The sequence below is a fragment of the Argentina anserina genome, chromosome 4, assembly GCF_933775445.1.
Source record: "Argentina anserina chromosome 4, drPotAnse1.1, whole genome shotgun sequence".
Classification (NCBI taxonomy): domain Eukaryota; kingdom Viridiplantae; phylum Streptophyta; class Magnoliopsida; order Rosales; family Rosaceae; genus Argentina; species Argentina anserina.
Window position 1 is genome coordinate 24423009 of NC_065875.1, and position 16153 is coordinate 24439161.

The 16153-nt window shown below is 38.7% G+C and overlaps 4 protein-coding genes across 5 annotated transcripts; 3 read left to right on the forward strand and 1 right to left on the reverse strand.

Moving 5' to 3' along the window:
• Positions 1 to 2797: 2797 nt before the first annotated feature.
• LOC126790713 (CSC1-like protein At1g69450) lies at positions 2798 to 7232 on the reverse strand. Of its 2 annotated transcripts, XM_050517055.1 has the most exons (10): positions 6556 to 7232; positions 6378 to 6441; positions 5976 to 6185; positions 5548 to 5739; positions 5124 to 5422; positions 4370 to 4646; positions 4061 to 4103; positions 3828 to 3994; positions 3219 to 3452; positions 2798 to 3132 (listed from the first exon to the last, which is right to left on the reverse strand). In XM_050517055.1, exons 1-10 carry the CDS (start codon positions 6990 to 6992, stop codon positions 2962 to 2964), a joined length of 2094 nt encoding a protein of 697 aa, XP_050373012.1. In that variant the 5' UTR covers positions 6993 to 7232; the 3' UTR covers positions 2798 to 2961. The 2 variants fall into 2 exon arrangements, with proteins under 2 accessions (XP_050373012.1, XP_050373011.1); XM_050517054.1 differs by having other exon boundaries at positions 3828 to 4103.
• A 479-nt stretch (positions 7233 to 7711) lies between these two features.
• LOC126790720 (26S proteasome non-ATPase regulatory subunit 11 homolog) lies at positions 7712 to 10097 on the forward strand. Its single transcript, XM_050517064.1, has 2 exons — positions 7712 to 7826; positions 8615 to 10097. The coding sequence occupies exon 2, from the start codon at positions 8633 to 8635 to the stop codon at positions 9899 to 9901; it is 1269 nt and encodes a 422-aa protein (XP_050373021.1). The 5' UTR covers positions 7712 to 7826; positions 8615 to 8632; the 3' UTR covers positions 9902 to 10097.
• A 764-nt stretch (positions 10098 to 10861) lies between these two features.
• On the forward strand, positions 10862 to 12731 carry LOC126790724 (vesicle transport v-SNARE 12). Its single transcript, XM_050517070.1, has 5 exons — positions 10862 to 11094; positions 11272 to 11330; positions 11429 to 11617; positions 12063 to 12233; positions 12431 to 12731. Exons 1-5 carry the CDS (start codon positions 10998 to 11000, stop codon positions 12581 to 12583), a joined length of 669 nt encoding a protein of 222 aa, XP_050373027.1. The 5' UTR covers positions 10862 to 10997; the 3' UTR covers positions 12584 to 12731.
• Positions 12732 to 14265: 1534 nt separating this feature from the next.
• LOC126790723 (uncharacterized) lies at positions 14266 to 16006 on the forward strand. The gene is made up of 5 exons (XM_050517069.1): positions 14266 to 14786; positions 15092 to 15191; positions 15282 to 15402; positions 15504 to 15599; positions 15687 to 16006. The coding sequence occupies exons 1-5, from the start codon at positions 14399 to 14401 to the stop codon at positions 15816 to 15818; spliced, it is 837 nt and encodes a 278-aa protein (XP_050373026.1). The 5' UTR covers positions 14266 to 14398; the 3' UTR covers positions 15819 to 16006.
• Positions 16007 to 16153: the final 147 nt, after the last annotated feature.

The following is a 16153-nucleotide window of genomic DNA, read 5'->3' on the forward strand; positions in this document are numbered from 1 at the left end:
TTTTAATGAATAAAATGTCACTATATTCGGATGTTTACATTTGTCAATCATGTATTCCGCAAAGAGATAGTAGAATTTGGTTTTTATTACTTTGAAGATAGTTTAATAGAAATACAAAATTGATGCTATTCGTGTATTCTCATACAATATACGGTATTCTTCATGTAGTAATATTGGGTTTCTAAAACCGCTTCAACTATATACTTGGCACTAAGTAGTGAGAAGACATACTTGTCACTGATCAACAATGATATACAATATAAATATACATATACATATACATGTATATATATATATATGTTTTTGTTATGGACAATGTGAATCTTTTGCAGACCTCAATATTGAGGTTGATTAGTAATGGACCACATAAAAGTGAATTAGATACACAAGTACATAACTAGTTTAGTAATAAATTAGTTTATAATGACAATTCAACCTTTTAGAAACCCTTCAAAAAGGTTGTCCATGTAGCTTAATGCAACTTAGGTAGAAAAGGAAGATCCTAAACATTGCTCCTTAACATGAAGTGAACAAAGTTTTTACTTTTATATCAAACCACAATGAACCTACTCAACAAAAGAAAATTATAAAATATAAAACATTGACATTCCCTTACTACTTCAAGAACCCCATTTGCCTCATCTTTAATGAACATAATTAGTGGGAGTAAGGTGAGAAGGACCATTGATGCACTAGGGAAGGTGGGTCTCTTACTCTCTTTGCATTTTAAGGATGAACAGGAATGTGGTGATGGGACAATATCATTACATTAGTGTGGAGCCAATTTACATTCAACTTATTTTCCAAGATTTGGACCACATCATACTCAAAACATACCCAGCAAGATTTGTCTCATGGTATACTCAAGTCAATTGTCATTTTTTATAATATGAATATTGACAAATATTAAGCATTTTGCCCAATGGTCATGTCCGATTGAGTGTACAATTACCAGCCTAGCTTAAGAAGAAGAAGAAGAACATAAAGTTAATCGGGACACTGAATTGGGTGATCGATCACCATCATACCATGAGACAGTGATTTTTGCTTTCTTGATCAGCTTAAGTTGATAGACTAAAAGTAATCCACGTTTCCTATTCATATCATTGAAAATATTGCTTTAATCAAAAAAGGAGTTCTTGATTTACTCATATAATATTGATCACTAAATTGAACTAGTTTAGCAGCTCAAAGAAGTAAGTCAACAATTGTATGAAGTCGATCGACTTGATAAATCTAGTCTGAAACCATAATTCAAATGGCGTACTCATGATTATGGTTGTAGCAGAAGAAATTACATGCCTTTGAATCATCTTACCGAAAGAGTGGCTGCCGTAGAAGTTCAAGTTTTCATTATTGCGTAATCCTATACAAGATTCTCTTACATCTAGTTTTTGATGACAATTCTCTCACATCTAGTTGTTTGTGGCTTCTCTGATATTTTATTTTTAAACTTGTTCGAAAACAGAGAGTAAGATAATGGCAACAGCATATATCAATGATTTTTTATGAGACTATTTTAAGGTCACTCTGATATTGATGGTATATTATAAACTGTTCCAGATGAAATGGGAATTCAAGATATCACTTTCATCTCCAGCCATTTGTTTTGATGTATGTCTTTGACCATAAAACTTTGATCCAGATCAAGCAAATCTTACGAAATGATTAAGGGTGGTGAATGAAGACGTACATAATTTTATTTGTTAAAGGTGATGGTTGAATAGAAAACCAACTGAATGAATAAAGTGATTCAAGATTTTAGAACATTGACGCGAGAAATCGAATTGAACAATACACAGAGACAAGTAATGTTATAGATAAGAACTTATGTAACAATCGCTAGTTTAGAATTAACAATTATGATTCCTATACAATGTTCATTATATATTGCAGTCAAAGATGATTATGATTCATGAATACAAACAATATCAATAGGGCGGCATGGAGACCTATTCACATTCAGTGGTGTCATATGGGAATGGGAGGAGCTAATTGCACAGTTAGCAGCCAATTAACATACTCATATTCATTACATAAGTTTAATTTGATGTTTCCAAGATTGTTTCTTTAAGTCACAAGGCATATAGAAAACTGTAATAGTATAACTAATGATCAATATATCAAGAACAGTGAAGTGCATATTTGAAATCCATCGAGCTATGACTGTATCAGGACATAGATTTTGAAATCTTTCCTCGTAAACTTTGACAGTCTGCTAACGAAAGGAGAAGATCTAAAAGCTAACGAGGCACTTTCTTTTATCCTGAATTTTAGCTCATACTACTCATGGATGTTAGTGGGGAAGACGAGATCCTGGAAATGATATTCTAGACCATGATACATGCAAAATCTTTGACTATCTTTTTGTTTCGGAATATGGTATTCGATCCTGGAACCTAAAGAGGAGGATGCTGATGATTATAGACCAAAGAAAAGTGGTGAGAATGGTTCACCTTGTGAGTGGTTTCTTAACACAAGAACCATGCATGGATACTGCTGCATTTCACATCTGTAATAGATGCTTTTATGAAGTTTGCCAATGATAGTTACTTTGAAATTGGGAAAGAAAACCAGAAAGATGAAACAGAAATGATGCTGCTTCATCGCATCAAATTCAATCAATCTACACTATATGCAGTAACCCTAAACCAACTTTATCAAACAGACACCATCCCACATCTTCATGGTGAATTACATATGGGTGATCTGAAGAAAACACCTATAAATATGGCTACGGACATGCATTCACATATGGATATGCAGATCTATGGAGAACGAACAAACGTACACATCAATCACCATGGATAATGATATTTTCTTTTCTAAATGAGTTTTATTGTACAGGCAAAAAGAATAAGGATTAAGGAATCACACCAATCTGAAAGTAGAAAATGTATGGCACCTTAGACGAAAACCAACATCTATATGTCATCAAGAGATTACAACCCTACCTCAACCTCATGAATGACTTGAAGAAGAAGCAGACAGAAGTGGGCTTTTTAATCTGTCACCGTTCGCAGTAAAATTGATAGGCATCAATGCTGGGTCTTGATAGGTGCCAACCAATTTAGTGTAAAATTCTGTCATTGTAGGATCATTCTCATCTTGCCTGTCCTTCTTTAACAAACTCTGTAACAGCAACAGAGAAATCAGACTATTTGGGGGCAGGGAGTTTTAAATTGTAGTTTTAATGATGTTGTGGCTTTCAAACATACCTCAGCAGGATAAGCAATAAAATTCGGTAGGAAGCGTTTCCGGCAGTACTCATTAAAAAGAAGTGTGAACACAGGAAGAGGGAAAGTGAAGGTTGATGCTACAGGGACCTTCTTCAATGTAAAGACTCCAACTGCAATAGCATGCATAAGTACCAGAGAAAATATCACTGAATTGTGAGCGATGGGCCAGAACTTCCCTGCAGTTTCATACCGAGGCGCGTATACATTTATGAACTGCAGATAAATTTTTTGCTGAGCATCAGTATGGTAAATACTAACCAAATCCAAAACCTTAATCTATTGACGGAAAATTTCTAATAGTTGAGGACTCAGGACTGCTTATATAATCTCGTAAATACTGGTGACCGCTTAAAAAATTTGCATAATGTTACTATCTACAAGTCTACAACCCATTGACAAGGCCCTGTATTGTCTATCCAAGAGCTTTTGACACTTTATTTTTTCAAAATAATGAAAATTTGCAACAGTTCAGTAATATCCAAATCAAACAACCAAACAGTTTCCCCACAAACCCACAAACTCAAATAATATGTACCTTAACATTATAGCTATGCACAATCAAGACATTACTAAATGAAACCTGCTGACCTGATTACGATAGATGATGTATCCGAGACAGAGGTACACCAATAGGAAGGGCAGAATTAGTGGAGCTAGAAAAAAGTATGTGATACCAAGAAGTACAAAAAAGAGAACTCTTGGCATGTGGCTATGGTAAGGAATGGCCGGAACTTCAAGTTCATCATCTTTACTGTCTGTAAAAGGTCTTTTCATTAGACTCCAAAGTAAAGGAATTATACGAAATAGTTCTGATGAAGTACCCGTCCATCCTGATGTGACAACGTATGCAATGAAGAAGGACGCCTGTATCAACCATAGTAAAGTATGACATTACTCATTAGTGAACCTCATGATTTCTTAACCAGGTATTAAATGCATACTCATCAACTTTTGCATGCACGAATCAATGGAAACTATTAGACAAAGATTTATCTTTCTAAAGTAAATTCTGAGATTTCTCTGAAACTATACACAGCTGAGGATTTTTGTGAAATATTGAATTTGTGGTTCTCCAAATTTTAATAAAAAAGATAATTTTTATACAATTATAATAGTGGATATTTTCACACCTGTTCAGGAACAGCAGAGGCTAGCTTTGCAGGAATGTTCTGAGGATCAAGAAAGATGGAAATCTTGTAGAATACGGATCCAGAAAATACAGTAGCAAAAAATACGTTCCAAACTGTGAACCAAAGTACTTTTGAACACGCACTCTTTTGTATTGCGCTATTAGAAATATAGCCTTGTATTGATGAAAAGCCCTCCATGACAGGAGGCACTATTTTCAGAAATAATAAAAGAATAAGACTGGGAAGGTATCCTGTAACAACTTCACTAACAAATGTTCTGCACAAAAACACCACAAAATTAGAACATCGCACCAAAAATCTAAGTTATATTGAAAGTTCTAATGTCAAAATAAAGAATTCAATCTGGTTCTATCATAGAAAATCACAAAGCTGTTTGAAACTGGAATTGTGCAACAAGTATTCAATAATTAAATTGTCAGAAATCGAGTAGTCAATTTTGTCATAATATTGGGATCAGGCACACATCAGGATAAATAAAAACAAAGGTCCTCTTACTTAACCAGAGTACAATAGTCATTCCGTCATGCAGTAACTCTACAAATGTGAAATGTATATATTGTCTGTAGTTAGTTACTTATATCCTTAGTCTGTGTTTCTTTGCACATCATAATAAAATATATACCCGCCAATTGAGAATACTGCAAACCTTTCTGCCACAGTCAAAACATTTGTATCACACAGTGTCTCAACATTTCTTCTTGTAAGTAAGAGAACATACAGGATATTTACTCACATGGTTAGAACGCTTGTAAGGAAGGGAAAGTAGACTTCCAACTGGGTTAGGTTAGTGAGTCCTTGAACAAGAACCACAGGGATAAGGAATAGGATTGTAAGAAGAATGCATGCAACTATAACCACCAGCTTAGATATCCATCTTCGAATAAATGATGAGGAAAAGAAGGGCCAGTAGACATCATGTGGTTCAGGAGCTAGCTCTGAGACCCATCGTGTAGGATTGGTCGATTGTTGCAAGTGGAAAGCAATTGCAGCACCATACCGAGACTTGAAAGACACAAAAGCAGCTCGAACTTCCTAATCCATTTGAACACAGATGCAGTTAGTAACATTCCTTGAGAGCCTCAATAGCAAATCTAACTAACAGCTTAATGATATAAACGTATTTTGGATTTTCATTTCTATGAATGTTCAACACTTACTTCTCCTGCTAGTGAAACCTCCGATTGCTCCAATCTCACATTCTCCTCTATGTCCTCAAGCTTCTTTTCGTAATGATCTACAAGATTAACCTTGGGTCCGAACAGCCCAAAAGTACCAGAACGTTTAAACTTCCGCTTATTGGGATCTGACTGCAAGTGAACAAGTCTGCTATACAACTTTTTTGCATCATTCTGGGAAAAAATAAGACCAGAGAATTGTCACTATTGGCACAAAATGTGCTAAAGCATGAACCAAGTGAGAAACACAGAACAAGCATTTTATGATTGTATGGATCTTTCCTAGTTAAATAATCATATGAAAATTTCAGAAAACAGAATGAAACAATAAAAGAAATAATGGAAAGAAGGTAAGAAACACTAAAAAAAACAAAACAAGATAAACATCAGAAAATTAGATTTACACTTACAATGAGATTCTGAAGCTTGTTCGTTCGACGAACAACACTATGTGACAAATAAGTAGAAGGGTGATACTCAGTAAAGAATCTCTCAACACTATCACTGACGCTGCTCCCTACAGGAACAGGAATGCTACGAACTAAGATGGTGAACTGATGTGGTTGAGGCTTGGATGCAAGAAAATAACTAGTCCTCTTTTCACTAATATATCTATATTCCTGCAAAATCAAGCACTCTTCAGTATCCAATTCATCTTTTGGCTCTTCCACTACAACCAGCGACAGTACATCAATTGCTAAAATAAAATTTCATCACTGTATTAAACACATGAAATAAACCTTAACACTTCAATGCACAAGACTTCTTGCAGAATAGTCTTGAATCTAAATCCATGAAGCTATATAACTTACATAATAGAGTAGACAGCAGATAAAGATGGTGACAAGGTACACCGCGGTAAAGTGAATCCATAAGCTGTGAAGTATCATACACATAATTAGTTATGCTCGAAATTTCTTTAGTGAAAAAATCTCAACATAATACTATAAAAATATATAATCGAGTTCATAATTAGAGTGAGAGACTTACAGGCTTGAGCCGCTGCTGACATTCGTAATGCTGAACAAATCGAGAGAGTTATTAGATAGATCGGTGAAATCAACGTACTCGAGAGCATCGCCGGAGCAGTTCACAGGAAGCAGAGCAAAAACGCCGATGACTCCGGCGAAGAGGAAAACTCTGAGGCTGAAATTGATGAGCCGCATGAAAACGACGGCGTCCAAGCCGTTGGAGGCGAGCAAATCGTCCTCGGTGAGCTTCCAGGCGCGGCGGAGCCAATCGGGAGAAGGAATCAGCCTCTCTAGATTGAAATGGCTACTCTTCTTGTAACCGCCTTCGGCCAAGGCTCGCGGGATGTAGACCTCGGAGTTGCTCGGCTGCTTTCTCAGAATGGAGTAGAGCGTGTAGAAGAGGACGCAGAGGCCGGAGTTGATGGCCACTGACGTCACCAGCGCCGAGACGAGCATTGTTTTTCTCCGGTGGATTAGTAGAAGGTTCTGGAGGTAAATCTTACGGTTGAGGATTGAATTTTTATGATTGGAAATTTGAAGAATTCGTTGTACTTAATCAGGTGAGCACCTGAGTAACTGAAGGGGACCGATAGTTTTTGTATTCCGAGATTGCCCATGCCTGATCGTTGAGTAGTTCACGGAAGGGAGTGTTCGGGGAGAGTTTAGGGATTTGGGGAGGGCGGAACGGGGAGTCAACGGCCAGCTACCAGTCAAATTCCCGCCATACATTTTCTTGTTCAGGAATTTATGGCTTTAAATCTGTTCAATCTTCTATCTATTAATAAAATAAAAAAGAGAATTTGATAAGTTGATTGATTAAAATTTTAAATGATTTAAAATTTATTAAACACTAAAATCGATTTTAAATCATATTATTATAATTTAAAAAATATAAAAGTAAAAAATATATATATAAAAATCAAATACGGACTTAGATTCTCTCCTCATGCAATTATCTTGTCCTTCTCAAGTTCTCATCCTTCTTCTTTCTTTCAAATACAACATATACAGGGTTATATCGTGAGGCTAGTGAAGAATAAAGGGAAATTAATTTGGAGGATACGGGTTTGATTGTGTGAGGCAATAGTGCGTCAAGGAATTTACAGCGGACCAATAGGAATATAAAGAAAACTAAATATTTTATTTATTTATTTTTAATAGAGGTTTTACATAAAGAGCTGGGGCGTCACACAAATCGACCTCCCTACTTCTCTCTGCGCATCAAGCTCGGCTGCACTCTCTGCGCACGTCATCGACTTCAGTCTTGGTTCCAGCTCGAGTCAATATCAGGTATGCTTGCCGCTCTCTCTCTTTCTCCGGCGATCTAATTTTGATGTTAGTTTCTGTTTGAATCTACTGTAATTTCAGTAGGCATGAACTTTTGGCGGAGTTGTCTGATTTTCTGACCAGCTTTCGCGTCTGTGATTGTTCTAGTTGGATTTGATTTTGTCTCCATTTGGGTAATTTGGGGCTGTAAGTTTTGGGTTTTGAGAAGTAGCGGTTGCTCAAGAATTAGGGCTTTTTGGAATTCGACAATTTTGGGTTGTATGGATGTTAGTTTCTAATGTGCTTTCGTTTTAATTTCTGTGCTGTGCATCTATATTTATGATCATGTGTGTTTACTTGAAGCTTAAACCCTAGGGCTGGTGAAGATATAGTAGAGTAGTGAATACTCAACTGAATTAGGTTAAGGAGGTGAATTCTAGGCGCAGGGATATGGGGCTGGAGCTTGTTAAGGTAGTTTTGAATGAGTTGGGTAGAGTAACGAGGGTCGGGGATGGGTTGAATTTGTTATTTTTTACTTACTAAATGCATGTGGAATTCTTTTTAGTGACTGTCGCCGTTTTTATCGAATAATTGAGATTTGAGGGTTAGTGTTCAAGTTTAATGGTAAGTGTTATAGTTGGGTTAGAAGCATTTTCTTCGTTTTGCAATGCTATAAGAATAACGGTGCACATATATTATGAGACTTAGCTTCTTCCTCTTTATCTTCGTAGGGCCAAAATATGTTGAATGTAGAGATCTTAAGGTAATGTTTTTGCCGAGACTTAATTGTTTGGGGTGATCTGTTTATGCAGAATTTGGGTTGTTTGACAATGTCGACATCATACCTCCCAGTAACAACAGATTCTATCGCTCTGGCCTTAGAGGCCAAAACTCCATCTGAAGGCATAGCTAATCTGTATCGGATTCTTGAAAACCCATCCACCTCTTCTGATGCTTTACGCATAAAGGAACAGGCCATCACCAATCTTTCAGATCTTCTTAGACAAGAGAGTCGGGGACAAGATCTTTGTAACCTTCTCACCCAGTTGAGGCCTTTCTTTAGCTTGCTTCCAAAGGCAAAAACTGCAAAGATTGTCCGTGGAATAATAGATACGGTTGCTAAAATACCCAACACATCTGAACTTCAGATTACCCTTTGCAAAGACATGGTGCAGTGGACTCGTGTTGAGAAGCGAACCTTTCTTCGGCAGAGAGTGGAGGCCAGGCTTGCATCTCTTTTGTTGGAAAGCAAGGAGTACTCAGAAGCACTAACTCTCCTCTCTAGCTTGATCAAGGAAGTGAGAAGGCTGGATGACAAGCTTCTCCTTGTGGACATAGATCTGTTGGAGAGTAAACTTCACTTCTCTTTGAGAAATCTTCCTAAAGCCAAGGCCTCATTGACTGCAGCAAGAACAGCAGCCAACTCTATCTATGTGCCTCCAGCTCAACAAGGGACTATTGATTTGCAGAGTGGCATCCTTCATGCAGAAGAAAAAGACTACAAAACTGCTTACAGTTATTTCTTTGAAGCATTTGAAGCCTTCAATGCTCTTGAAGATCCTCGGGCTGTCTATAGCCTCAAGTATATGCTGTTGTGCAAAATCATGGTGAGCCAAGCTGATGATGTGGCAGGAATAATATCATCCAAAGCAGGATTGCAGTATGTTGGGCCTGAGCTTGATGCCATGAAGGCCGTTGCTGATGCTCACTCAAAACGCTCTTTAAAGCTTTTTGAGACTGCTCTCCGTGATTATAAGGCACAGCTTGAGGAGGATCCTATTGTCCACAGGCACCTCTCTTCCTTATATGACACTCTGCTAGAACAAAATCTCTGCAGGCTGATTGAGCCTTTCTCAAGGGTGGAAATAGCTCATATTGCGGAACTCATTGAACTCCCCCTCGACCATGTGGAGAAGAAGCTGTCACAGATGATTCTGGACAAGAAATTTGCTGGAACATTGGATCAGGGTGCTGGCTGCCTCATCATATTTGAAGATCTGAAGACCGATGCTATATTCCCAGCTACGCTTGAGACTTTATCCAACATGGGTAAAGTTGTTGATAGCCTGTATGTGAGGTCTGCCAAGATAATGGCTTGAGCTCGAAAGAGGAGCAAGGCTAACCCCCTTACCCGTCACTTGTTTCTTCTGATTCTCTTTACGGTTCTATTATTTGGATAATTTTCTTTTACATGAAACTTGTACTCGGATTGTTTGGAGTTTAGGTTGGAAATTTATTTTCAGATATTTGACTGTTTTGTTGTATGATAAATACCTCTACCTTCTATTTTCTTCACTTTTTGTAGCAAGACCTTTTATACTTTCCTTGTTACAGACTTGCAGGCCTTTGAGCTTGACGTGAGAAATGCCATTACAGGCGCCTTCATACTAATGCTGTAAGGTTATAGAGATTTCGGACAGAAAACATCTTGGGGGCAATGGAGTATGTAAAATTGTGGAGAACGGATTTACTACAGACTGCTAAATCCCTAGTAGGAACAATTTGGCGAACAAATCAAACATTTAGTTACACTTATGTAAACGTATCTGACATCAATCGCATTACGTACTGTAAAATTATAAAATTGTACAACTAGTTAACCATTTGATGCAATCAACTGCATAAGTCTCTTATCATATCTCAAAAAAGAAAAATGTCTCTTATCATCAGTAAATTGGACTCGAGGTCTCGAGGAATCAAACACATTGAAGAACTACTTCAATTTGAATTTCACACGAGGCTACAAGTCACATTTTAATTTCAAGTTATCCTATCATTTTAATGGAGTCACTCAAATATTGGTGTCATTCGAACTAAACATATGGAATCATACATATGAGAAAGATCACAAAGATTCTAGGTGTATATGCAATCTCCAACTTCGGACATGCAAGCCTATAATTCACATATGTTCAATCTTCTCAAGCAAAAGAAACAATCAACTTGAACAAAACAACAGTACAATAATCTATACAAAACGCATCGTTTCGGCAAACGGTATGGTTGGTCAAGGAAGACCTGGGTAACTTGGAAATCTACCACACGTCGTTTAACTGTCAACGAAAATAGAAAAGCAGACGACTTTGTTCTCCCAAATCTGCCTTCTCTGAGCTCCAACAACACCCGATCCCTCTCTCGGACTCAGATCGTCGCCGGCCCTCCGACTCCGATTGCCTCGATTTCCGATCCGTAGAGATGAGTGAGGTCTTCGAAGGCTACGAGCGTCAGTACTGTGAGCTCTCCGCCAACCTCTCCCGGAAATGCAACGCCGCCGCTCATCTTCCCGATGAAGGTAAATCTTAGTCACTGAGTTACTCATCGTCTTCAAATTGAGCTCATCGTGTTGTTTAATTCAGTGTTATTTATTACTGTGATGATTGGAAATAGTGATAGAATGAAATCGAAAATTGTAGCTGAAGAAATTTTGGGGCTTTTCTGTAAATTTAGGTTTTCTGTGGTTGAATTGCAGGGCAGAAGCAGCTGAGGTTTACTGAGATCAAAGCTGGATTGGATGATGCTGATGGTCTGGTAATATAACACTGCAATTTCGCTTCATTTTCTATTGCAAAATCTTAGTAGTTTGAAGCTACTGGTAATGAGGTGATGTTGATTTGGTTGTTTTTCAGATTAGGAAAATGGACCTGGAAGTGAGAACCTTGCAGCCCGGGGCAAGGGCGGCACTGCTTGCTAAGTTGAGGGAGTACAAATCTGATCTCAATAAGCTGAAGAGGGAGATCAAAAGAATTACATCACCTAATGCTAATGAGATAGCTCGAGACGAGCTTTTGGAGTCTGGAATGGCCGATATGCATGCGGTATGCTCTCTGGATTATTACATTGTCAGTATTAGATTTGACTATGCGATATATGATTGAAGGAATTGTGGTGCTGGTGTGATGAGAGTTTGAGTCCCCCATTAAAATTATGTACATTGAGGCTCTTTTATCTTTTCAACTTCAACAATAGAGCGTCTAAGATATTTGTAATAGAAGGTATCTAATAACTTGATTATTCAGTTACATCACTTTATTGCCCCATTGAGAGAGTATCACATTAGTTGCTGAGCATTAAACTTAAGCTAGGATCAAATTGGCAATGGAGGTTAGAGACATAGAGTGCATGATTCTTCTTGTGTAATTATTTATTCTACAAAGATGTATGCTTGTGGTCAGTGTCTGTGATTATATGTTGAAGTCGTCCGTTGTTTTTTTTCCTCCTTATGATGAGATAAACTTATTGGTGATTTCTGCGCACCAACAGGTCTCTTCGGATCAAAGAGAGAGAGCCACAATGTCAGTTGAGAGATTAAATCAATCAAGTGACAGAATTGTTGAGAGTAGGAGAACCATAATGGAGACTGAAGAGCTTGGTGTCTCCATTCTCCAAGATTTGCATCAACAGCGTGAAACTCTCCTACATTCTCATAAGAAAGTATGTTAGCTATTCTATCATGTTTGTGCTTGAGTTTGATTGTTACTTGGATTCAAAATGTTTTATTACCACCAGTTCGCATATTCAATGCCCGGCTCATCACTCAGCTTCCTTCTTGAGGAGCCAGAAACCCAACATTATGTGGACAAATTGTCTGCAGTATTTGTGAATTTGTTCTTGGTTTTTATCTTTTGCAGCTTCACACGGTAGATGACGCCATCGACAAGAGTAAAAAAGTTTTAACATCCATGTCGCGGAGGATGACCAAGCATAAGTGGATTGTCGGCTCAGTTATTGCTGCCCTTGGTGTTGCAATCGTAATCGTTCTATATTTTAAGTTTTCTCATTAATGGACTACCCTCCACGGTACAGGTTATACATCTCCTTTATTTGTATGTATGCTTGTTGTTCAGCGAATTATGCATGTGTGAATAAAAAATTATTGCATATTTCCCATCTCTATATATCCTATTCATTGTATTCGGTATATTTATGCACTGTTATAAAGTCCAAACACCTCTTTTATAATTAAGGCGTTAGGGTTTAAATACATGTTCATCGAGATGATCTGCGGGCAGAGTTTCACTAACTTCGCTTCTCATAATTTATGAAACACAAAGAAAAACATCCAGTTTGTATAGTAACCAATGTGACCAGCGAACAGTTGTGCATCTCTTTTACACCTAGCTTACGTTTCAAGCAAATAAACGATCGAGGCATTTAATCTCATATCTCAGTTACGATCTCAATAAAGAACAGTTATCTTATAAATTAAGCAAAGCAGGCATCGGAAGCTTTCACTCATCCTCGCATTATTTGATCATCCGAAAAATAAGAATGGGTGGTGATCATGGTATAGTTAGCTCTTTGATTTCTACGATCATCATCTCCATCTTCTTATCACTCCCCATTTCTGTACAAAGCTCTTGGAGTTGCCTGGGTGCCCGGGAATACAAAATCACCGTCCAACAAGAGTTCGAGCAAGACTTCAAAAATGCGCACCCGAACGACTACAACCGCTTCACTGTTGACTGTGAGGTTATGAACTCGTTAACGATCACCCTGAGCTTGAAGACTAAAGCCGAATCGAAACCCAACGGCATTGCGGAGTTGTCCGTGTGTGGGGGGTGGTTTGTTGACCCAAAGTACAGATGCCTAGTATATTTGAACGACGGTACCTGGAACGGGATGTTCCGGCCATTGTTGTCGGAGTACGACTGCGTCGAGAAGAACCACCACTGCTGGTGGAAGCTGCATGACGGCTATTTACTTCGTCACTCGCCGTCGCAGAATGCTTGGCTTCGTCAGAATTATGAGCTTGGCTGGGTTCCGCAACCTACACCTGAAGACATACAGTAATCTATATGTTGTTTATCCTATGTTTTTCGTTATTTTAGCGCCCAAGGCGCTCGGGGCTTTAGGGCGTTTTGGGTTCTATAGGATCGCCTAGGCGCCGTAGCCAGACTCCGGGCAAGATTAGGCGGACGCTAGATGGCTTTTGGTTCATTTTACCATCGTGTAGTTCACTTCATCATTTCCAATTCCATGAAAACAGCACACATTTTTGCAATTTATCATCATAATAACTTCGAGTTTGCCGTACGATCATCATGAAAACAAGCCATGGATAGTGGGATACTATCATAGCAAAAATGAAAATCTCAAGTATATGCGAGGTTTGAAGATGTGCCAATATTACATCATTTACATGCCGCAAGTTAATGAGAAAAAACTATTCATCACGGCATTACGATCACTACCTCACCCATCCGACTATGATATACACTTCCAGTGGAGTTTGAAGAACAATCGTCTTACTAGGACCCAAATGAACCTTACGTCTGCCTTGACGACCAAACTGAAATTTTAGCAGAATCTAAGGACCATTAGTGCAATCTCCCCAAAAATTAAATCAAACAGACAAAATATTTAAATAAAATTGTGGGTCGCAGCAGTTAGACGACCCAACTCAGCTGGGCCCACCAGAGGGAAGAACTGCGAGAAAAAATATCAACTGATTCAGTTTTCCTTCTCCTACCTTCTAACTTCCACCAGTCCCATTTCTTCCACGCTCCCTCTTATTCGGACTCGAATTTTCGTTTCTCAAATCCTAACACCATTCATCTCTGATTTCACAACCAAAATCGTCTAGTAATAATTAAACCATGGACTCCCTCTCATCGGTTTCGCCCTCCATAATCCTCCCTCCGACCGCCAACTCTCTCCATCCCCGCCGCCGCCGGATCAGTCTCACTCCGGTCAGCCTGCACAGCCGCAACCTCTTCCTTTCCTCCGTTCTCGGAGCGCCGCGCTCTCCCGATCTTTCCAGAAGACGGCTCGGCCCCAGAGAAGCTTCCTGCAGGTCGTCCGGCGGAGCTGGGGCGAGAAGTGGAGAAGATGATTCCGACGATGAAAGCGAGCAGGTGGACAGGGCGCTTCACCTCGACGGCAGCATCCCTTCCACTTCCGATGAGTTTGTAAAGCGCGTGTCGTCACGCGCCTACGACATGCGGCGGCACCTCCAGCAGACGTTTGAAAGCAGCAGCTATGATGGTAATGGATTCGAAGTTTCTGGTGACGTTTGTTTTAACCGAAGAGTAGTTTTTGATCAAAGATTTGTTATTGGTGTGTTGCATTGAATCATATATATTTTATTCAAAATCATAGATTAGTATGTGTTCTACGTACTTAATGCAGGCTCCAGCAGACGAGTATTACTTACTTATATCCAGACTAAATGATTATCACACGAATACTTATATCATTAGACTAAATGATTACTTAGGCTTGAGTATGAGCTCGTATGAGCAATTTAGTTAACTCGTTCATAATTTCTGATGGCCTTTTAATTTGTGTAGTGTTGGACGCTAATCCGTGGAGAGACACTTCCAAGCCTGTGTATGTATTAACTCAAAGGGAAAACCAGCTGTGCACAATGAAAACGCGACGAAATGTCAGGTCTGTTCTTCTGTTTGTATTCTCCGTTGTATTCATATCGATCTGTTTTACGTGTGATTGGGTTAAAAGTTGTTGGTGGATTTATGACAGTGAAGTTGAAAGGGAGCTCGGGCAATTGTTTTCCAAAGGAGGAAAGTGGAATCGAGCTAAACAGCCTAGAAATGGCAACAAGTTCCAGATGCTTGTTGAGGATATTAGGGATGGAGTGCTTGTAAGCTTCCCTTATAGGCTTATACATAGTTGCATACTGATTTTAAATTATGTTTTCATTGCCTATGAATTATCTGATAAGGAATGTCAATGGGGTTGTAGGTTTTCGAGGATGTAAATGAAGCAGTGAAGTACTGTGATTTGTTGCAAGGAGGCGGCCAAGGTTGTGAAGGGGTTGCGGAAATAGAGGCCTCATCAGTAAGGAGCAGGGCAATGACTTCAATTTTATTCTTCATTTAAGTGTGAACAATTTGTAATTGTTTGTTTGTGCTTGAAATGTTATAGGTATTTGATCTGTGCCAGAAAATGAGAGCTCTAGCAGTTCTGTTCCGCCGGGGTAGAAAGCCTCCTCTGCCTCAAAGCCTGGAGCTGAACCTCAGGGCCAGGAAGCGCTCCCTCGAAGACCAACAAGACTAGATTAGACTCACTTCATATATAAACCACAAGCTGCTTCAAACTAGTGCAGGTTCAACACTCCACTATACTAATACACTGTATACAACATTACTGATACACTTGCCATGAATCTGTATTATAAATACACTTGTAAATTTCGGGCTTGTAGGTATTTTTCCTCATTCTCACTATGATCAATATAATCTCTTACTTAAGTTCAGTCTCTTTAGCTGGTTTATGCAGTCTGATTGGGAGGTTATATTACTTGCGCAGCATTGACAAAACCGTATACAGTTATTCTGTTTTCTGTTTGGTGGCTGGTACGTACTAAGGTCCAAGATCCAAATTGCTAGTGT